Consider the following 22854-nt stretch of genomic DNA (forward strand, 5'->3'; position numbering starts at 1 on the left):
AGTCCTCACACGTTGGTAGGCTGAGGCAGGATTGCTTTAGCCTGAAGATTCAAGACTGGCCTAGGTAAAACAGCAAGACTCTGTTTCTATAATTAAAAAAAAGTAAAGTAAAACAAAAAAATGGCAGTTAACAAGAGGCAAGCCAGCATGGGTGGCTCATGCCTTTACTGCCTATAATACTAGCTATTCAGGAGGCAGAGATCAAGAGGATTGAGGTTTGAAGCCAGCCCATGCAAACAGTTCGTGAGACCCTATCTTGAAAAATAGCATCACAAAAATGGGCTGGTGGAGTGGCTCAAGGTGTAGGGCATGAGTTCAAGTCCCACTATTGCAAAAAAACCAAAGAAACAAACAAAAAACCCTAGAACAAGATCACAAAGGCCCCAATCCAACATCCAGCCAGACATATCACCAGGAAATAGAGTAACCTTAGGCAAGTTAAACTGATCTGTACCTGTTTCCTTCCACTGAACAATGCTGAGATAGTGTATCCTCTACCATTGAATTATGAGGATTTTTAAAATTTTGTTTTGTTTTGGTGGTATTGGGCTTTGAATTCAGGACATCACACTTGCCAGGCAAGTGCTCTACCACTGGAGCCACAACTCCTGCCCTGTTATGAGGTTTAAATTAATGAGATTAGGAACAGCACAAAGTACAAGAGCAATATATACAACTTGTACTTTAGCTATTGTTACTGCTACCTGACAGGTACTATGATTCTGAGCCTTGATGGTCCCTGTCTACCTATTGCATTATCCTGGGGAAGAGGGAGTGGCATCAACACTTAATGGGTAAAATGATTTCTCAACAGCTACCAACTGGAAGATTTTAATAGACTTCAGACACTCCAAACCTCAGTACAATTTATTATAAATAGTTCCTAGAGATGTGTGTGATGCTGGGATCAAATCCAGGGCCTCCCATATGCCAGGCAAGCACTCTGCCCCGAATTACACTCCTAGCCTAATGGCTTATTTTTTTTAACTGAAAATATTTATTATTTATTAAATCTGTGATGATTATCAATGTATTTAAACAGCAGCAAATAAGGGCCAAGAGTATGGCTCAAGTGGTAGAGTGCTTGCCTAGCAAGTGCGAGACCATGAGTTCAAGATTCAGTACTGCCCCCCCGGCCAGCACCCCCCAGCCTCCCAAAAATCCAATTGCCTTTAAATCACAGATCTTAAAGGTGCACCTCTGTGCAGTTACTTTCACTTTAAACAGGTTTGTTGTTTTATTTCAGAGTTTAGGGAAGATAGAGACAAAAGAGCAAGCCACAGTAAAGGAGATTGTCCAAGTGGACCAGGTGTGGGACAGCATTTGCCAGTTGGTGAGCTAAGGTCAGGCATTTATGGAAAAGGTTGGGTCCATGGCACAGTCTGAGTGAGGTCAGCCCTCACTGTAGAAGAGGGCCTACATGTGTCTGTGCTCAATGCTAAAAAAGGTACAGCACACACCTGAGGTGAACCTCTAGGACCAGCAGTTGGCTCATGATCAGAACAAAGCCTTCTTGTGGGCCTTGTGAGCTGATGCTTCACACCCATAATCCTAGCTACTCAAGAGACAGAGATCAGGATGATGGAGGTTCAAAGTCAACCAGGGCAAATAGTTCTCGAGACCTTATCTCAAAAAAACCCATCACAAAAAAAGCCTGGTGGACTGGCTCAAGGTGTAGGCCCTGATTTCATCCCAAGTATCACAAAAAAAAAAAAAAAAAAAGTCCTAGTCTTGCATTCAGAGACCACCTCAAAGATTATCCTATGACTGATGATGAATAATGAAGAGCCCATTTGGCTGAGAGACCCTGTTAAAATGAAAAGATTGTATAAACATAACTTTTTTTTTTAATTTTTATTGTTTTATTATTCATATGTACATACAATGCTTGGGTCATTTCTCCCCCCTGCCCCCATCCCCTCCCTTACCACCCACTCCACTCCCTTCCTCTCCCACCCCCTCCATACCCAGCAGAAACTATTTTGCCCTTACCTCTAATTTTGTTGAAGAGAGAGTATAAGCAATAAACATAACTTCTTGAAGCTGGCTTCATAATCCCCAAGTCCTTAATCATTGCTTTTTATTAACAGTTGGCTCAGACTGGCATTTTCTCTTCAGAGAAAAAGAATTTTTTACAGCATGAGCTGTAATGCAGTTTCTTATTAAGAATACCTTACCCAGCTTGGTGCCACAGGCTCAACACCTGTAATCTAGCTACTCAGGAGGCAGAGACTGGTAGGATAGCGGTTTGAAGAGTTTGTCTTGAAAATATCCAACACAAAATAGGGCTAGTGGAATGGCTCAAGAGGTAGAACATCTGTCTAGCAAGCATGAGGCCCTGAGTTCAAACTCCAGTACCAACAACCTCCCCCCCAAAAAAAAAACCATTTGTGGCTGGGAGTGTAGGTGAGTGGTAAAGCTTGATTTTAGCTCACAGAAGCCTCTGGGTTTAATACACTTTCATTCTCTTTCCTGGAATCAGCGCTTTTTTTTTTTTTTTTGATAAACGGTCTTTTGTTATCGGTCCACTCATAAATTGACACTATTCTGCACACTCCTTTAATTTCTCCGGTGTTTACTCATTTAAGGAGGGGCATACGATTTACCTCAAGCTCCTTGAGACTCCCAAGTGCTGGGATTACAGGTGCGAGGCTCTCTGGTGATTTTTTTACGAAGAATCTTCAGTTTAGCCTGTGATGAGTGCCTTGGCATCTTGTAATGAAGTGTGTGCCCTCCTCCCCAAATGCTAATAACCATTAGTCCTAGAGCATAATAATAGAAGTCTGGTCGGGCGCCGGTGGCTCACGTCTGTAATCCTAGCTTCTTTGGGAGGCTGAGATCGGGAGGATCATGGTTTGAGGCCAGCAGGAGCAACTAGTTCATGAGCTCCCATCTCCAAAATAACCAAGCAAAATGGACAGGAGGCGTGCGTGATTCAAGTAGTAAAGCATCTGCTTGGCAAGCGCGAAGTCGAGTTCAAACCCCAGCTGCACCAAACAAGAAGTCTGCACACCGTCTGTGCGCCCAGGTGTAGGAAGCCTGACAGCAGGCCTCAGTTCTGAAGCTGGGGGCTTCTCAGCTCGAGTGATGACCACGTGAACAACTTCATCTGATAATCCCTCCGAACCGCTCCCTCAGAACCTCCTTTAGGCGGTTTCCTTCCTTTCTTCCTTCCTTCCTTCCTGTAGGAAAACTGGTTCATTTTCTTTTCTCTCGCTGGTCTTCAAACCAGGCGTCCCTGCACATGCTCAGGCGTTAAGTAGGGCTGACCCAGAAGCCCACCAGCGGCCAGCTAGGCCCTCGCCGCGAGGCGGTTTGCGCTTGCGCCCTAGCTGTCTGCCTTCCTGAGAGGAGGGCACCTTCCCCTTCACTGCCCCCCTCGGCCCCGCCCAAAGCTCGGCTGGCCAATATTCGGCTACGCTCCTCAGGACACGTCAGAATGGCGCCGTCGTGGCCCCACCCCCGGACATCCGCTACCGGAAGCTCCCTCTCGCTGTGATCCTTGCGTCTTTCCGGCTCCGTCGTGGAAGCAGGACTAAGCCGCGTCTTTCTGAAGGTGGGGTTCGGGGAAGGCTAGCCCGCTGTCACGCCGGTAGTGGCAGTGGGATGGGGACGCGGGTTCTGGGGGTTACTGTTAATGGGGGTCCGGGGCGTGGGGCCGAGCCGGGGCCTGGCGCGCTGGGAGCCAGAGAGCTTCCGGATGCGCCGCGTGCGCTCGACGGGCGGGAGCTGAGGACCAGGGCCAGCCGCGCGCCTGACCCCGCCCCTCGGAAGCCCCGCCCCTGAGCGGCTGCCGGGGGTTTCCGTGGTGACGGTAAACAAGCCTCAACTGCCTCAGCTACAACTGCCAAGTTCCCCGCGTTCCACTCTCTAGGTGCTCCGAGGGACGACCGAGGTTCCGGATGTGAGAGCGGCGTGGAGACTCGGGCCCGAGGTGAGGGGCGGCCGGACAGGATCTGAGGGCGAGGTCGCACTCCTGTCGGACTGGGGATTGGGCCATTGGAGTCTGGAGTCAGGGAGGTGGGATTCCAGGACTAGGGCTGTACAGCTGTGTCCGAGCAGGGACTGGGCCCTGGGGATGAAGTTTGGGATCAGCGAGGCGGGATCTGAGGTCGAAGGCCACACCCGGGGGTGAGTGAGGATGGGACCGTGAGACTAGGGTTTGAGGTAAGCGAGGCCAATCCGAGGTTGAAGACCGGACCCCCGGGGTGGAACTGCGGGGCTGGAGTTTGGGGTCAGCGAGGCCGGTACGAGGTCGGGGACTGCCCCTGCGGCGGCGTGGGGGATCGCGGTCGGAGGTTTGGGGTCCGACCGGCCAGGTGTGGACAGAGGGCCGCGTGCGGCAGTCGGTCCCCGGGCACCCAGGGCGGCGCTGGGCTCCTTGCAGGGAGCGGGGCTCACGTGGCGGAGGCGCCGGAGTTGCACAAGATGGGGCGGGACGGCTCCGCCCTCCTCCCACGCCCGCCCGGCCCCCGCGCTCGGCGCCCGCCGCCTTTTCTTCCTCCTCGTGGCGGCGCGTGTGCCGGAGCGCCGGTCGGCCTTGCTCTCGCGCGCGTAGGGATCCAGTGCTTGCGTCTTGGGTGAGAAATCTTTGCCTCGGGAGGTTAGTGACCGTTCCCTTTGCTCTTCACTAAGAGTCCTTGGGTTTCTGGGTGTTTTTGCTGCTGCCCCTCGCCCCGAGAAACTTGTGGGGTAGGCCCGCGCGGCTGTGCCCCGGCGGCCCCGAGATGGCGGCCGGCGCTCCTTGCAGACGCGCGAGTCCTGGAGGCCAGAGCGCGGGCGCCTCCCGCGACGGCCCGAGGACGGACGGGTGTGCCCCCTTCAGTTCCGCGGCTACTCGTGGCGCCGGGGTCTCGCCTGCGGTCGGGTCCGCTGAGCCGGGGACGGCGCCGCGTGTTAGTGCGCGCGCGGAGGGACCATGTGGCCGCCAGCTCCTCGCCGCTGGGGGCGCCGGCCCCGGTGTGGTCCGGCCGGCCGCCTGAGCCTGGAATTGAAAAGTAGAACACTTACAGTCTCAATCTTCAATACTTAATTCATGTCTTTAAAAAAGGTAACACTTTGTGAACTTCTAGTAAGAAGGAAAATAACAAATTCTTCGGTTAGGCAAAAAAATGTATTAAGCTCCGCCAGTGGAAAGTGAGGTTTTCAGTGCTATTTTCTAGGTAAGAAGTCTCCATTTTTTAAAAATAAGTTTTGAAGTGAATGTCGAGAGATTGCTTTATTATAGCTGTCAAGAAGGTCCGTCTTTTGTCTTGGAAGGTATTAATATTCTGTATGAACTACTGTTAAGTCTATTTGATTGTTTTGCATTTCATGATCTTTTTTCTATTTTAATCTTTTTTTAATGAAGCTGGGGATTAACCCAGGGCTTCCTGCATATCCACCAAGTGCTCTACCAGTAACTACACTGGGTAACATTCTTTTTTGTATTATTTGCTTTTTCATGACTTTTTTTTTTTAGTTGGATAGTGACTCTGGTTTTCACTTAAGGACAGTGTTACAGAATTTCCCTTTAAACATAAAATGTTTAAATGGGATTTGGTTTAAGCGAAAATATTGGGCACATAAGAGTTCTTCCATGTGGCCAACGCCGTTGACAGCAGATGAGCTCTCGGCATTTAGCCCCATTAATTGACCCTTACAAGGTGCAAGCATAGAGCTGGATGTTTTACCCATTTTCTAGTCACATGTTCATGACATGTCTAATAGGGGATTATTGTTATTAACTCTGTGGTACAAATGAGAAGAGTGAGGAACTTGGCACAGGGACACAAGTGGGACTGGGACTTACCTTGCATCGACTGGTACAGCACTCTGCTAAAGGTCCATGTGCCCCCTGTAGTTGGGTTGAGCCAGGGTTCCTATGGAGGACAACAGAATGGTCAGCGAGAGAACTGAGCTCAACCAAGACCAGCCTACTTTATATTACAGCCCACTCAATTCCCCCCCCCCCTCCCGCCAAGCCAGGTGTGATGAGGTGCTAGGGAGGCTGAGGTACCAGTATTGTGAATTTGAGGCCAGCCAGGGCAAAATTATAAGACCCTGCCTTAAAAAAGAAGAAGAAAAAAAAAAGAACCAAACTTTTTTCGTTTTTGGCCTTTGTGTTTTGTTTTTTGCTCTTGCTGTATAGCCTACTGTCGAACTCCTTAACACTCCTGCCTCAGCTTCCCGAGTGCTGGGATTACGAGCATGAAGCATCATTCCCAGCTTTAAATATTTTTATACAGCTGATTGGTTTGAATAGGGTTCAGCAAGGTTCCACTTCATATTTATTTGGTAGGTGTCTTACGATGATCTTTTAAGTTATTTTTTAGTCCAAAACAAGCTGTTCAATAGAAATAATGCAAGCCATATGTAATTTTACATTCCCCAGTAGTAAAGAGTAGGCCACTTTAATAATAATCTTTTATGTCCAGAATATTGTTCTGTATGTAATTTTTAATGTTTTTTTTTGGTGGTACTAAGTTTTGAGCTCAGGGCTTGGACTTGCTAGACATGTACTCTTATTACTTGAGCCACTCCTTCAGCCCTGCATGTGATAAATTTTAAAGTTAATCATTTTCATATGAAGCCTTCAAAAGTCCAGTATGAATTTATAAAACTCATAGCACATCTTCATTTGTACCCATCACATTTCTCATCTGGTGGGAGTCTTACTATATTATGTTAGACCATTCATGTAAGGAGCCTCCTTTCTTAAAGCATTCTTGTGACATTGTTGAACATATCAGGTTGCTTGCATGTAAATTTCGTTGCTTGCACTCTGGGTTTTTCTCATTCCATTCAGATAGTTGTGATTTACCTGTAGAAGTTGTTCTGATGGCAGTTTTTGGAAAGAATACTTCATTTAAGGGCTGCAGTCCTTAAGGGTTGGAGTTCTATTTTGATAATCATTGCCTAGACCCATGGAGTTATCACTGGTTTCCCAAGTAGTTGTATTTTAATTGTTCCTATTAGTCATTTGGTTACTCTTAAGATGTACTTTATATTTTAAGGGCAAGGTTTTTGTTTGTTTGTATTTTTAAGTACTGGGACTTGAACTCAGGGCTTTACACTTGCTAGGCAGGTACTCTACCACTTGAGCCTCTCTATGAACCCTGTTTTATGCTACTTGCCCAGGCTGGCTTCCAACCATAATCCTCCTGATCTCTGCCTCCTGAGTAAGCTAGCATTATAGGGGTGAGCCCTTGGCTCCTCGAAAAGTATTTTCTTTTTTTTTTTATGTGTACCAGTATCCAGCATAAGCATAATAAATTATTTCTACTATGTGTCAAAGATACAATTTCTTTTCTCTAGTAGCATTATGAAGTCATGAATTTTTAACATACAGAGTATGTTTTAACCACTGCACTTTTTTTGAGACAGAATCTTGCTTTGTAACCCAGGCTGGCTTTGAATTTGAGATCATTCTGTCTCCTTACCTATAGGCTTGCACCAACAAGGCCCAGGGTTTTTGTTTGTTTTTGTTTTGGGAGAGGAACCTGGAGCTCTTGTTGTGTGTATTAGGCAAGGGCTCTACCACTGAACTACATTCTCAGCCCGCCTCCCCCCCCCTTTTTTTTTTTTTTTTTAGTTTTTTTGATTCTAATATTAGAATAATAATTTGATTCTAATTTTTATTAATAATAATAGAATCTATATTATTACCTGTAATATTATCTATAATTATATGAGTAATATAGACAAAATCTATATTATCTATAATAATAGAATATATTATTTAGTAATACAATATTTTGATTCTAATATTTGGTCATGATGTTACTGCTTTTCATATTGCTAGATTTGGATTTAGGATTTTTTTTTATCTGAGGTCATAAGTGAAATCTTGTGAAAACTAATTTTAAAACTCTGGAGATGGGAAATTTCAAGTTAATTATATAACTAAACAAGAGTGCACATTTGTAAATTAGGAAACTATGTATTATGACTTCCGACCTTAAGCTAGAAAGAGTTCTTTAAAAAAAAAATTAATGGTGGTATTCATGTTTGAACTCAGGGCCTCATGCTTGCCAGGCAGGTGCTTTATCACTTGAACCACTCCTCCAGTCGGTCCTTTTCTGTTTTTTTGTTTGTTTGTTTTGTTTTTTCCTGGAGTTTGAACTGGGCCTTCACCTTGAGCTACTCCACCAGCCCTTTTTTTGTGATGGTTCTTTTCGAGATAGGATCTTGAGAATTATTTGTTCTGGCTGGTTTTGAACTGAGATCCTTCTGCCTCCTGAGTAGCTAGGGTTACAGATGTGAGCCTCTGGTTCCTAACTACAAAGATTTGACATTAGAGAACTTTTTCAAGTCTAGTTTTCTTTGATTTTGGTATTAGAGCATAATTGTTTGCTAAGGCTGCCCTACAAAGTACCAAGGGTTGGGCTGTGGGGATGTAACTCAGTGGTAGAACATTTGCTGAGTCTGAGTTTCCTAGCACTGAAAAAAAAAAAAAAAAACAGTATACCCAAAAAGAATTAACAAACTATCAAAGACTGGCATAAAAGAATTTTATTTTCTTACAGTTCTGGAGGCTAGAAGTCTACAAGATCAAGGATTGGTTCATTCTGGGACAAGGGAAAAAAAGGCAAAAGATGCATGGAAGGAAATTTTCTTGGCTTAAAATAAGCTTGATTTTGTGGTATTCTCATTAAGATACTTAAAAAAGAACACAACCCAGACCTATGCTGGTAAAACTCCTAAATTTAAGTATAGAGAACGTGGATTTGGAAAAAAGCATAGCCTCCAAATCTTCATTATTTCTCTTTTTTCTTCACCTCTGTGTTACGATTTTTCCACTAGCTTTACCAGGCTATTGTCTGTTCTAACAATTCATTTCTAAGTTATAAATGCAAAACTCAGTGAGTTTTGGAACTAATTTTTTTTTTCTGGGATTTGAACTCGAAACCTGGAGTTTGTTAGCAGAAGTTCTACCATTTGAGCCTCTCTGCCAGCCCTAGAAACGGGTGTTTTGTTTTTTGTTTTAAATTCTGTAATGGAATATCTGAAAGTGCTCCTTTTTTTCCCCTGTTAAAATATTTATGGTTTTGTTCAGTGCTTCTCATTCTGAAACTGCCTTTCTTGAAGTGCTTTTGGTATATTCTCTGTGGGTGTTAGAGACCTCTTTGTGTACATTGTCATGCTCCTTTCCCCTCCAGAGCATTGTGCTGTTGTCTCCCGAATAAAGAACACAGTTACTGCAGTCTGTATTCCAGTGGTCTGAGCAGGGTGTCAGTTTTCTATAAGACCTCTGCAAGAAGTTCATCCATCCTCTCAAGGAACACACCTTCCTAAGGGGCTGTGGGAGTGTACAGCACTGCACCAGGAGCCAAGGCCATAGGCCTCCTTGGCGATGCCCAACTCTAGGATATGACTGCCCTCTCAGGGCCATGCTCAGGGTGAGAAATAATAGGAAGGTTGATGTTTTCTAGCAGAATCTACACAGATACACACAAACACCTTTCTTGGCTACAATGAGATTTTATTTATTTATTTTTTTTACTGTGAGGAAAGAGCTCTCAGTCCAATAGTGAAAATTTTCTCTCTGTTGAGATTTGGTTTTTTTTTTGTTTTTTTTTTTTTTGGCCATACTGAGGCTTGAACGCAGGGCCTTCACCTTGAGCCACTCTGTCAGCCCTTTTTTGTGATAGGTATTTTCGAGATGGGGTGTCTTGAACTGCTTGCCTCAGGCTGGTGATCCTCCTCTGCTTCCTGATAGCACCTGGCCAGAAGTGTTTTTAATGAACATTTTAAAGAAACCTTGCCATTTATGTATACAGATTGGTAGATAGTTACCTTGTTTGTATTGTTACCTTAGATACCTTGTGTGTGTGTGTGTGTGTGTGTGTGTGTGGTACTGGGGTTTGAACTCAGGGCCTCATCCTTGCTAGGCATGTGCTCTATTGGTTGAGCCATCCCACCAGTCACGCCTTACATATCTTGATTCTTGAGTTATTTGCAAAATGCACTCTCAATATGTGCAATGGTTGCTTGTTCTATGTTGGGTAAAATTGTTCCTTATTTTAAGATGGGCATTATCATTGTAGACAGAATTTACCTGACACATACTGCTATTTTTGCTTTTTTTTAGTAATAAATACAGCTTTTGAGAAATGAACACTGAAGAAAACAATTAGCTGTAATAGGTGGACTAAAAGCCCTCATAGTTACAGATCATGACATCAAAATGTCAAAATGTAGTAAAGAGTAAAATTTGGAATGTTAATCACATAATGGTCATGGTTCTTAACAGCTCTTAGCGTAGCTTTGTGTATTGACCTTTGCATGGTGTACAAATTTGTTGAGACTTCTAGCAGATCGCTGAGCCTCCTGAGACGTTAAATACAGTTGAGTGTGTTGGTGTGTGGTTTTCATGATGTTGGTCCAGGCAAGTGAGTCCAGGACAGCGAGGAATGGCTAAGAGCCACTGAATTGGGAGTTAATAAAAACTGCTAGGCTAGGGCTAAGGGTGGAACTCAGTGCCTAGTTTGTGTGCAGCCCTAGATACGGTCCCCACCACTGTACGTAAACACACACAAGCCTAAAACTTGCTAGGTTGGTAGGCTTTTGAGGCCATGAAAATCATTTCTAGCAGAGCCAAAAGACAGCCATACAAATGTATCTATACTCTACTCAGGTACTCCACAGGTCCATCTGAGCTCATGGAGAACAAGACATGAGCAGCAGAAACTATCCCAAGTTCTCTTTTATAAATGTAATAAAAACAGTAAAAAGATGAAAAGGATTTTCCACAAAAGTAATGAATACAAAGCAACTAAAACATGCTCAGGCTGCACTAAAAAACACAAAAAGTTGAAAAAGATGTCCAGGGGAGAATGAGTAGGTAACATTAAAAAAAACCAGAATATGGGTTCTAACTTCAACTTCTAAACCTTAATTTGGGAGTGGGGGTGGGGGAAGAGTTACCCTTTCTGCACTGAATTCTATCACTCAGTTCCTGCCCTACCATCTACCCACACTCCCACCCCGTTCATGCTCCTGTCTGAATGTCATTTCCTCAGAACCCTAATCCCTATTTTCTATTTTTTGTTCATATCAGAATGTTTTCATCATACGTTTATGTATGTATTTGTTTTCTTTTCCGCTGCTGTGTGGATCCTAGGAATTGACTTTCTCACCATCAAAGCCCCTAGTATATAGTGTTTGCATATTATAAATGCACAATATTTCTTGGTAAATAATTGAATCTCCAAGCTTGTCAAATTATCTACTGCACATCAGTCAAATCCTTTCACATTCTGTAGTCCCCACCATAATCTTCCTAGGCTTGTGTCATTCCTTCTTATCTTGTCTCCAAGCACAGGGTTCCTCCTCCTCCCCTTTTTTTTCTTAAAATATATATAACTCAAGCATATGGGGGGGGGTATTTGAACTCAGGGCTTTGTGCCTGCAAAGCAGGTGCTTTACCTCAAGCTCAAGCTTGTTCTTGAACCTGCTATGTGCCCCAAGCTATCCACAAAATTTGGAACACTTTTGCCTCAGCCTTCTGAGGGCTGGGATTGTAGGCGTGCACCACTGTTCATTTTCCACATGAACTGTTAAAGAGGAATAATCCAGGGCAGGGGGCATGGCTCAAGTGGTAGAGCCTGAGCCATTGAGGCACACCCAGTTCAAACATCCCACTACTTCCACTCAAAAAAAAAAAAAAAAAAAAAAAGGAAAAGAAAAATCACACCACATTCCACTTGAAAACAAGTGACTTCCCTCTGGCTTTACAATATACAATGTCTCGTTAGGCCTTGAAGGCCATGAAGGATTTTCTTCTGACTATTGATACCAGATTGCATTTGTTTTCTGTCTAGGTACAACCTGCTCCCTTTGCTCAATTCTTGGCACTTGGTCCCTCACCACCTTTAATGGCTAGAAACAATCACTGAGCTGTAACAATAATACTTGCCTTGACTAAGTCACAAACCAGTTGATAGAAGGTATACATTCAAATAAAATAAGTGCTAAAATGGATTCCACTCACAAAACCTACCAAGAATATATTTCTGAGGTGAACTTTAAGAAGCAAAATTGGCAAGGCACCAGTGGCTCATGCCTATAATCCTAGCTACTCAGGAGGGCAGAGATCTGGAGGATCATGGTTCAAAACCAGCCCTGGGCAAATAGTTCCAAAGACCCTATCTTGAAAAAACCCATCACAGAAAAGGGCTGGTAGAGTGGCTGAAGGTGAAGACCCTCAGTTCAACAGCACAAAAAAAAAAGCCTATGAAGCAGTTAAGACTTTTGAGTACCAGGTACTCAACCCTGTGCCTCACCCATGCCAAGGCAAGCACTCTACCAGTGAGCTATATACATCTCCAATCTGAAACTAGCCAGTTTTGTGCTGATTTTCCTTAACAATCTTGCTTCACTTGTTTTTGGGATACATACATGCATGTAATTACTTTAACCAAGTGTGGATTTTAGTGTCTCTCATTTTCCTTTGGATAGCTGGATTTTATTCAAAATCAGAGTTTTAAGAATTCATACTTTGATGACAAGAAAAAAGTGGGATTGGTAGCATTTTAAATTACGGACTATTTAAAATAAATGCAAAAGTGGAGTATAACAAAATGAACTCCCAGGTGCCTGTTACCCAGCTTCAATAATTGCCAGTGGTGGACAAGTTTTACCTAGGTTGTGGATAGTTTTCAAACAAGTCCCAGCCATCAATCACACTGTTTCATCTACAGGTATTTCAGGGTGTATCTCTAAGAATGAACTGCTTTATTTTATCTTATTTTTTGGTGGTAGTGGATTTGAACTTAAGTAATTTCTAGCCAGTGTTCAAGTAGAGTGCTGCCATATAGATGCTGAAAGTACCACCAAGGTCTTTCGATTGGAAATGTGTGGAAGGACTGGCTCATCTGTCAATGTAGTTTCCGAGTCTATATCACCGGTCTCATACCTTCTCCTTGTTACTCCTACAAAGTGGTAGGTTGTCACTTGTGAGTAGATGCTGAAATTCTAAAGTATAATGAAACCGTACACACCACAGCTTCAGTAGTCATTGACGGATGACTGATGGATGAAGTAGCCATCTTACTTCATGGCTTCTACAACCTCCACTTAAACAGTCTGAGGACATCGGTTACAGCAAAATGTATAGATTGTTACCGCTCATCACTTCACTTGATTCAAATGAGGACTCACAGGTTCGTGAGATGATGTCGCTTGTTAGGTGTGAAGTTGAGTTGAGCTTTTTTAAAGTTACAGAAGGCCGTGGTACAAAGTGCTGTGTGTCCGCGGCTTCGGCTGGGAGGCGCCCAGCGTCCACGCTTGAGTGCAGTCCCCCTCCCTGTGCTTCCGCGTGCACTTTGTCCCCTCGCGCTCTCGGAGAACTCGCTGAGAACTGTTCCCCGTGGCTTTCTTCTCTTCCCCCACTTCCTGCCGTGGCCCACCCCGCGGTTCGCGGGCCGCACCTGCAGGCACGCGTTTCCCATTGGTGACATCTTGGCGGGCCCGGCGGTGGCACTTCCTCTTCCATACCCCGTGACCCACGTCCGCCGCTGGCCTCGATCACGCGGCCTCTGCTTCCCGGACTCCGGAACCAACGGCCGGTCCCTGGCGTGGTGAGCCCCGCACGGGGCCCTGATCCCCCAACTCTTTTTTTCCCGTGCCTCCCCTGACCCCTCCCGGCTCTGCACTCGCCCCCTACTGTCGAGAAGTTCCCAGCTGTCGGGAAGTTCCCGGTCCAGGAACTCTTTACCTCGCCGCCCAGCCGCTCCCGAGCTGCCCTGCTTGCTTCCCCCATCCCGCCCGCGCGCCCCAAACTCCGGTCCTGACACGCTTTCCCGTCGCCCCCGCCCCCGCTGAGCTGGAGCCGGGCCGGCGACTCCCCACCCCCACTCCCACCCCCACCCCGCCGGGAGGAGCAGGAACTTCCCCTCCCCCCGCGCTCGCCCCGCCCCCGCCCGGAAGCTCCCGCCCGAGCCCGCGCGGGCCCCGGGGCCGACCTTCCTGCCTGACGGCGACTCACTCTCAAAGCTGTCGGATTGCCAGGTGGAGGTCGCAAGATTGTGTCACCTTGCCTCCGGACTTCAGCCCTGCTTCCCGCCAAAACACGCACCTCCGTGTCTCTGGGTTTTCCCCCCTCGCAGAAAGCACTTGCCCCTGGCCACTTGAACTTCCATTTCAGGTTAAGAACAGAAGATGCACCTGGACTTCCCGCAGAGCCATCTGTGTTTTTAAGCATCAGGTGGAATTTGGGATTCTCTGGCCGTAAACCACGCTTGCTTGATGAAAATAGAAATCAGTTCTACCTTCTTCATTGGTAAGTCTAACAGTAGAAAAAGTCAACAGCTTAGTCTTTGTTCCTGCTCCTGTGGACTTTGACTCAAGTAGAACTTTCTGAGTAATAGTAAGACAACCAGCCTGGATGAACTCCCAGCGGTCCGGAGGTTAAAAACTTATTTACAAAGTGAAAAGGGGGGGCGGTGAGCTCCTAGTGAAAACTGCTGAGGGAACTCCTGGAACACGGGAGTCCTGTCTTTGTCCCTATCCTGAACAAAAGAATAAGGTGGGTGGTGCCTGCTTACCCCCAGATAAATTTAAGCCAATCCTAGACTCAAAGGCCGCGCCTTGTTTTATCTTGATTGCTTCTACCTTAAAACAGCTTAAATCCAGTCAAACCAGTATCACAGTGGGGAAGAGTATATTTTGTTGAGCTTGTTAGAAATGCAGAATCTCATCCACTATAGCGGTCTGTCTGAACAGACTATTTTCACTGGTTTCCTGGGGTGGTCCAAGTGCACACTCACTATGAGAACCTGGGACCTAGAGTCAGCTGGGCAAGTTGTGGGGACTCTTCCTGGCAGTCTCCCATAACGTTAAGTCAGAATCTCTGGATGCAAGAGCAGTGCTTTTACTACCCCAGCAATTGTGAGGGGCTGACAGTAAGGTGGTGGCTGTCCATCTGCCCTCACGTGTTCATGGGGGGTCTTTGCCAATGGGCTAATGTAGGTCTGGCTGCCACCTTGTGGGATGTTTCCAGAGAGGCTTCAGGTGTTGGTCTGCAGATCACACTGAAGGAGCCCAGGAGCTGGAATGACCAAGGGTAGAGGTCATTAAGATGACTGTAGGTCACCTTTAGGCTGTACTGCCTTCTAGAGGGGCAGAGGAAAGGAATGTGGGTGAAGCCTTGGGAAAATTTGGTCCCAAGAGTTTTGAAACTGTACTGTTTCTTAATAGATTTCTTAATAACTAATACTTTCCATTTGTATAGCATCCCCTATGGTGTCTTATGTAATAATCATTGGATGAGGTAGAAATAATTACCCCTACTTTAAGACAAGCAGCTCATCAAGATTGATTTTCCCAAGTTCATATTTCCAAAAGTAAGATTACAGCCGAATTCTTTCTCCATAGACTTCAATCCATGCCCTAGACTCTGTTGAGACAGCTCTGTCACTTAGCTGTTGGTGAGAGTAGCGATTATGTTATTGAAAAGCATAGTTCAACATTTCCTTATTCAGATTGTAAGATCGATTACAGTTCACAAGAAATTAGTAAATAACACCCCAGGAGTCTTTTGATTGTCTCCATACTGCCCCCAGAGGTATTCTTGTAAACTGTAAATCAGGTTGAACAATTTCTAGCAAACAACCTTGCCCTTTGCCCTGCCCCTTCCCCCTTAGCCCCTAGCTCCTCCCATCTGCAATATTTAAATTTCCTCCCCAGAACTTAAAGCTCTCAATGGAAAATTCAAAATCTGTAAATCTTCTCAAGGCAAATAAGGTGTTTCCCTTCTGATTCCTGTTATTCTAAGAATAAAGATAAACCTCCTAAGTGCCTTTGGGGCGGGGAGTGCGAGATTTAATGATGTGAGCTCTGGGCCTATAAAAGGGCTTCCACTGGAAGCTTAGAGCTAGAAGCCCAGTGGCAGCCCTGGCATACCTGCTCTGTGATACTCTGCTGCTCAGGGTTTCTGAGACTGGGAGACAATAACTCCTGTTTAATTTTTTTTCTTTCTTTGTAGGACAATTCATTACCTACCATAAGTCTCCCACTGAATACATCCTTGTGGTTCTTTAAGGTAAGCTATTTAAAGAAGTTATTTTCAGTTAATATTTGATTTGTGGAGCAGAAATATTAGGAGTCTGAAGTAAAGGAAAACATTTTTTCACTAGCTTTAAATCCACATTTGAGCAGCACCTTTTCAACTGGTTTTAGTTAATGAAAAGTCTTACAATTTCTGAGAAATGGAGTACAAAACTGATTCTGGATAAAAATAGGCAAATAGATGTAGTAAGTGTAGGCATATGTTCAGAAAAGAATCCTCTCCTTGTGTTCACTTTTTGAAAAAACAAATACTAAGGGTTTTTCTCAGTCATATAAAGGAATTTTTTTTTTTTTAATGGGACTGGGGTTTGCACTCAGGAATTCATGCTCACAAAGCACTCTTAACAATTGAGCCGAACCTCAAATCTATTTTACTCAGGTTGTTTTGAGATGGGTTTTACCTATTTGCCCAGGTTGGCCTTGAACCACAGTCCTCCCAATCTCAGCATCCCAAGTAGCTAGGATTACAGGGGTGAACCATGACTACCTAGCCAATGTAAAGTAATTCTTTCATGAAATGTTTATGTTCTTTTTATACTTCTCTTGCGTGTCTTTTTAGCTTAGTTAGGCTGCTTTAATCCTTTGCTAATCTTTTTGGCCTGCTGTGCCCACCTGTGCTAGGGATGAGGTCATGATAGACAACATAATACTCTGTCCCCAGTAGGTTCCCAAAGCGGTTGTGGAGATACTTTTTAAACCACAATAGGAGTGCTATGAGGGTATAGGGACACCATATATAGGTTACAGAGAATGGGGAGATCTTTTACAAAGGTGATATTGGAGCTGAAACCTGAAGGATTAGCAGGACTTACCTAGACAGAAGGTTGAACAGAGTGTATTTGGAGGGAGAAACACATGTGTCACATCCCTGAGGGAGCAGAGAATATTGAAATTGCCAGGCGTGGAAGAGAAAAAAAATAAAAAGGGAAGTGATGTGAGCTAGATAGGAGGATGTTAAAACCTAAAGTCTACAAGGCCAGAAGACTTGAAAGCAGGACATTGACATGTTTCAAAAGAACTGTTGAGCTACAGATTAGATTGCAGTTTGGAGGAATTTACACAGACAAGATTAGCTGGGAATGGAATTAGAAGGAAATAGAATTGAGTGGATATGATAGGAATGCAGAGAGAATGACAGTTCCATAAAAGAAGGAAGTAATTAGCTTATACTATACCATGCAAAATAGTAGGTACTGCATACTCAAACTTTATTTAGTTTAGGATTTTTCAACTTTGTGTGAAATGTGAAAAGGTTGACCATTTCAACCATTCTGGTTTTCAGTATTCAGTAAATTAAATGAGACACGGCACTTTATTACATAAAGTAGCTTTGTGTTATGTCTTTGACAACTGTAGGCTAGTGGGAGTATAGGCCAGGCTGTGCTGTGTGGGGTGGTTAAGTGGCTTTGCGGGGTGGGGGGGTGCCGCACTGAGGTTTTTAACTCAGACCCTCCTTTCATGAAATGTTTATGTTCTTTTGTACTTTCCTCTTGCATGTCTTTCAGCTTAGCTTTACTTGCTAGGCAGGTACTCTACCACTTGAGCCACTCCACCAGCCTCTTTTTTGTGATGGGTTTTTTCAAGAAGGGTCTCAAGAACTATTTGCCTAGAGTTGGCTTCAAACCACAATCCTCTTGATCTCTGCTTCCTAGCTGCTGCTAGGATTGCAGATGTGAGCCATGTACTCCCTGGGCTTACGTGCAGTTTTGATTTAGGATGTTTTAAACTACATATTCTGTGTCTAGGCTAATAGAGTGTAGGCCAGCTGTTATTGGGTAGGTTAGGTATATTAAATGCATTTTTGATTTAGGATGTTTTAAGCTTATGATGAGTTTATTGGGATATAACCTCATCATAAGAGCATCTATATTAACCAGTGCCAGTTGCCCACACCTGTAATCCTAGCTACTTTGGGGACTGAGATGGCAAGGATTGTGTTTGAAGTCAGCCTAGGTAAACAGTTAGCAAGACCCTATCTTCGTACTAGCCAGATCAAAATGGACTGACTTAAGCAATAGAGTGCCTGTTTTGCAAGGTGGAAGCTTTGAGTTCACACCCCAGCCCCAGCAGAAAGAAAGATTATCCATACTGTTAAGGTCAGCTAATACATAGGATTTAGAAATTTAGGACCTGTGGAGAATGAGATCATCTGAAGTGAGTTGATGGAATTTTTGAAGAGCTTGGGGGAAGTTGTTTAAAGATGACTTTAGTTTGTTTCTAGAGCCCGTACATACAGGTAGAGCCATTCTGACTGCAATTGAAATCCTATAGAAGTAGAGAAAGTACTGAATTTGTAGTACAGAGGAGCTGTACAGTAAAACCGTAGAATTGTACAGTTCAGGCCTCAGGGAACTGAAGGTTGGAGGCTTTTGCATGTCCTGAGCTCAACCAGAGGTGATTACGGAGACCCAAGGACCAGGTTGGGGAGTGAGGGGTGCACCTGGTGAAAGGGTTTCTGGGAAGGATATTATGATGGAGGTAGTAACATTCCCTCTTTCAGAAAGAGCCTTAGCTCAGTAAGATAATTCCCTTTTAATTGTGGGTAGTATAGAGACAGATTTTAAGGTAAGAAAAACCAAGTAGCTACAGGCATATTTGACATAGTGAAGGCTAATGTTACAAAATAGTACTGAGTCATTTCATTGCTAAAAGAGTGATCAGTGGGCAGAGTAAAGATGGGAAAGGAATTTCTGTAGGTTTGGGTTCAGAAATAAGACTATGTAAGGCTTTCCAGACATCTAAAGGAAAACTTTAGTTTTGAAAGTATTATTGAGACCTAGTGTAAGGTTGGTAAACCTGATTTCTTACAGTACTTCCTACCTGGGGCTTTCCTTCCAGGGAACATTTGGAATGTCTAGAAATAGGTTTTGTTCTTATAGCTGGGGTTTGTAGTGCTGTTGGCCACTAATGAATGAAGACCAGGCATGTTAGCAGCCCCACAATAACGAGACTGTCTGGTCCAAAATGTCAATCACAAGGCTGAGAAACCCTAGTTTAAAGGCACCATTCTCCAGTTTGGTTGCACCTGTCACACTCAGGATAGTCAACTACGGAATCTTTCAGGGTTTTTGTTTCACTAGGCACATAAAGATTTTATTCTGAGAAGTAACTGAAATGGTGTATGGTCTAAGCTGGGTCATGACGAATGTGAGAGCAAAAAGGCTTATGGATAAGGAAGCTGATGTCTATCAAGGATGGTGGCCAGAGGATGTAATGCAGAGTAGAATTTTTTTTGCAGTGTGGCTCTTAGACTTCTGGAGGTTACTGGTGACAGCAGTGCCTGGGGAGGATTTGGAGGAAGGAATCTGGAAAAATAGCATCTTCAAAGTCTTCCATACATGAGGAGCCATGACCAGGTGTGGGTCATGGACAACAGGACTGCTAGCCCAGCCTAACTAGGCATGGGAGATGGAGGAGCACAAGAAGCCTCCACCCTGACCCTGGGATCCTAGACTGTCAACCTAAGACTCAAAATGTGTCCTGGTCCTAGGGGAACAGGAGAAGCAGCTATTAGCATGTTGTTGCACTGAGGCAACCTGTGCTGGTTGCTTCAGAGTCTTTAGATAAGACCAAGGAAGGAGTGCCCAGAAAGTGCCTGTGCACATTTATGCATAGGAAGCCAATACAGGTTAGTCCTCATTCACCTGTCCTCCCTAGAGTCCACCCTGTTCCTCTCCCATTAACAGGAGTAACATCTTTTACTTATGCTGTATACTTACAAGGCGATCAGACTCTAAATCAGAATACGTGAATACATTTCCAGTGTTAGGTTTTACTATACTTGCAAGTGCTAAATGTAGGTCTGTTTCATTTATGCCATTCCCTATTAGTATAGGACACGAGGGTCTCTTTCACTTCATTGTTACAGATAGGCATGCAGGGGATATTTTCATCATCTCTAACCTGGGGCAAATGGAATCTCTGCAATATAGGGTGTGTGCCTTCTAAATTTCGAAGAATTGTAAAATTACCCTTTTGAAGTGAAGAGTTAACGTGCTACTGTGTATAGTAGCTGCATCAAATTTTAAAATCATCTGGGCTTGCCTGTAATCCTAGAGGCTGACATCAGAAAGATAAGATCATGTTTCAAGGCTGGCCCAGGCAAATAATTCTAGACTCCACCTCCAAAATACCAGGTGCAAAATGGAGTCGATGGATAGAGTGCCTGTTTTGCAAGTGTAGAGCCCTGAATTCAAACTCCAGGTGATAAGCATGCACCCAGGTTTTATTGTTTGAGATGGGATATTTCAGACTTTTACTCAGGCTGACCTAGAATCATGATCTCCTGATCGCAACTTCATGAGTGGTTCATACTTGTGATGAACCACTGCCTTTCCTTTTCAGAAATGAGGTACCACTTTTTCCATGCTGGTCTGAAAAGTCTTGGCTCAAGTGTTCTTTCTGCCTCAGCCCCCTTAGTGCCAGCATTACAGGTGCTCATCTATTTCTTAATGTCTTAGATTCACTCATCCTTCCCTTCTGCTCTGTAAAATGGGGAAACAGTATTTATTGCATATTCTTATTTATGCATATTAAATGAAAAATTTTGTAAATTTTTCTTTCAGCCACAGAAAAACTGCCCAAGCTTCTCTGACATCTGCCCTGTCAAGTATCCAAGATGCTAGGTCCTGAGGGAGGTGAAGGCTTTGTTGTCAAACTCCGTGGCCTGCCTTGGTCCTGCTCAATTGAGGATGTGCAGAACTTTCTCTCTGACTGCACAATTCACGATGGGGTTGCAGGTGTCCATTTCATTTACACTAGGGAAGGCAGGCAGAGTGGTGAGGCTTTTGTTGAACTTGAATCAGAAGATGATGTAAAGTTGGCTCTGAAAAAAGACAGGGAAAGCATGGGACACCGGTACATCGAGGTGTTCAAGTCACACAGAACCGAGATGGATTGGGTGTTGAAGCACAGTGGTCCAAACAGCGCTGACAGCGCCAATGATGGCTTCGTGCGCCTTCGGGGACTCCCATTTGGATGCACAAAGGAAGAAATCGTTCAGTTCTTCTCAGGGTTGGAAATCGTGCCAAATGGGATCACACTGCCAGTGGATCCAGAGGGCAAGATTACAGGGGAGGCCTTTGTGCAGTTTGCCTCACAGGAGTTAGCTGAGAAGGCGCTAGGGAAGCACAAGGAGAGAATAGGGCACAGGTATATCGAGGTGTTTAAGAGCAGTCAGGAGGAAGTTAGGTCATACTCAGATCCACCTCTGAAGTTTATGTCTGTGCAGCGGCCAGGGCCCTATGACCGACCAGGGACAGCCAGGAGGTACATTGGCATCGTGAAACAGGCAGGCCTGGAGAGGATGAGATCCGGTGCCTACAGTACAGGCTATGGGGGCTACGAGGAGTACAGTGGTCTCAGTGATGGCTACGGCTTCACCACAGACCTGTTTGGGAGAGACCTCAGCTACTGTCTCTCAGGAATGTATGACCACAGATACGGAGATGGCGAGTTCACGGTGCAGAGCACCACTGGCCACTGTGTCCACATGAGGGGGCTGCCCTACAAAGCAACGGAGAACGACATTTACAACTTCTTCTCTCCACTCAACCCTGTGAGAGTTCATATCGAGATTGGCCCTGATGGAAGAGTGACAGGAGAAGCTGATGTTGAGTTTGCTACCCATGAAGAAGCTGTGGCGGCTATGTCAAAAGACAGGGCCAACATGCAGCACAGATACATAGAACTGTTCCTGAATTCGACAACAGGGGCCAGCAATGGGGCTTATAGCAGCCAGGTGATGCAGGGCATGGGGGTGTCTGCAGCCCAGGCCACATACAGTGGCCTGGAGAGCCAGTCAGTGAGTGGCTGTTACGGGGCCGGCTATAGCGGTCAGAACAGCATGGGTGGATATGACTAGTTTTCTAGGAGCATTTGAGTTGTTTCAATCAAATTTTCACAGGCAGCCAAGAAGCAGTGAAGAGCAGTTTATAACTAGAGGAGCTGTGGGACCCATTTTGCACCATGAGTTTGTGAAATCTGGATTAAAAAATTACCTCTTCAGTGTTTCCTCATGCAAACTTTTCTTCTAGCATGTGATACTGAGTAACCTAAAACTATTTTCTTCCGCTATTCTCGATTAACGTTTTGGTAGTGTACTTCAGAGTGATGTTATCTGAGTTAAACTAGTTTAAGTATGTTAAATGTGGCTCTTACGCCACACCACAGTGAGCACATTGGGGAGATGTACTTTTTTGGAGAACTCAAAGGTGCTAGATCCCTAATTCAAAGAGAAACATTTCTCATGTTTGTTCATTCTAGTTTATATTTTCATTTAAAATCTTTTAGGTTAAGTTTAAGCTTTTTAAAAGTTAGTTTTGAGAATTGAGACACAATACTAATACTGTAGGAATTGGTGAGGCCTTGACTTAAAGCTTTCTTTGTACTGTGATTTCCTTTTGGGTGTATTTTGCTAAGTGAAACTTGTTAAATTTTTTTGTTAACTAAATTTTTTTTCTTAAAATAAAGACTTTTTCACAATGACTGGCACAGATTATCTACTCAGCAAAAAGTAGCAAAATGGGTGGTTGGAGAGGACTCATTAATGCTAATTACTGTAGTGTGGATTTGAAAATAATATCAAATCCATGCCCTCCCTTTTAATGTCTTAGGGTTGAGGCTAAAATCAGTCTAATAACAATGGTATGTGCATGGTGGAGAAGGTGACTACATACGTCCAAGCAAGTATGAAGAAAGCACACAGCCCCAGTCAGCTGTGATTTGTGTGGTTTACTCTACTTTTTAGTTATCTATTTTTGATGAGATTGGGGTTCGAATTCAGGGCTTCACAGTTGCAAAGCA

At 44.4% G+C, this 22854-nt stretch overlaps 1 protein-coding gene across 5 annotated transcripts; it reads left to right on the plus strand.

Moving 5' to 3' along the window:
* Positions 1-3446: 3446 nt before the first annotated feature.
* Positions 3447-22536, plus strand: Hnrnpf (heterogeneous nuclear ribonucleoprotein F). Of its 5 annotated transcripts, XM_020152087.2 has the most exons (5): positions 3472-3556; positions 3875-3934; positions 14129-14263; positions 15968-16024; positions 20616-22536. In XM_020152087.2, the coding sequence occupies exon 5, from the start codon at positions 20669-20671 to the stop codon at positions 21911-21913; it is 1245 nt and encodes a 414-aa protein (XP_020007676.2). In that variant the 5' UTR covers positions 3472-3556; positions 3875-3934; positions 14129-14263; positions 15968-16024; positions 20616-20668; the 3' UTR covers positions 21914-22536. The 5 variants fall into 5 exon arrangements, with proteins under 5 accessions (XP_020007677.2, XP_020007676.2, XP_020007675.2 ...); XM_020152088.2 differs by lacking the exon at positions 3875-3934 and having other exon boundaries at positions 3447-3556; XM_020152086.2 differs by lacking the exons at positions 3472-3556; positions 3875-3934 and adding an exon at positions 4471-4603.
* Positions 22537-22854: the final 318 nt, after the last annotated feature.

Source organism: Castor canadensis, chromosome 7 (assembly GCF_047511655.1).
Source record: "Castor canadensis chromosome 7, mCasCan1.hap1v2, whole genome shotgun sequence".
In the NCBI taxonomy this organism is placed as follows: domain Eukaryota; kingdom Metazoa; phylum Chordata; class Mammalia; order Rodentia; family Castoridae; genus Castor; species Castor canadensis.

Bases quoted from the DNA above. Each gene is read 5' to 3' on its own strand.
- Hnrnpf (XM_020152088.2), top strand. From the start codon at position 20,669: ATGCTAGGTCCTGAGGGAGGTGAAGGCTTTGTTGTCAAACTCCGTGGC.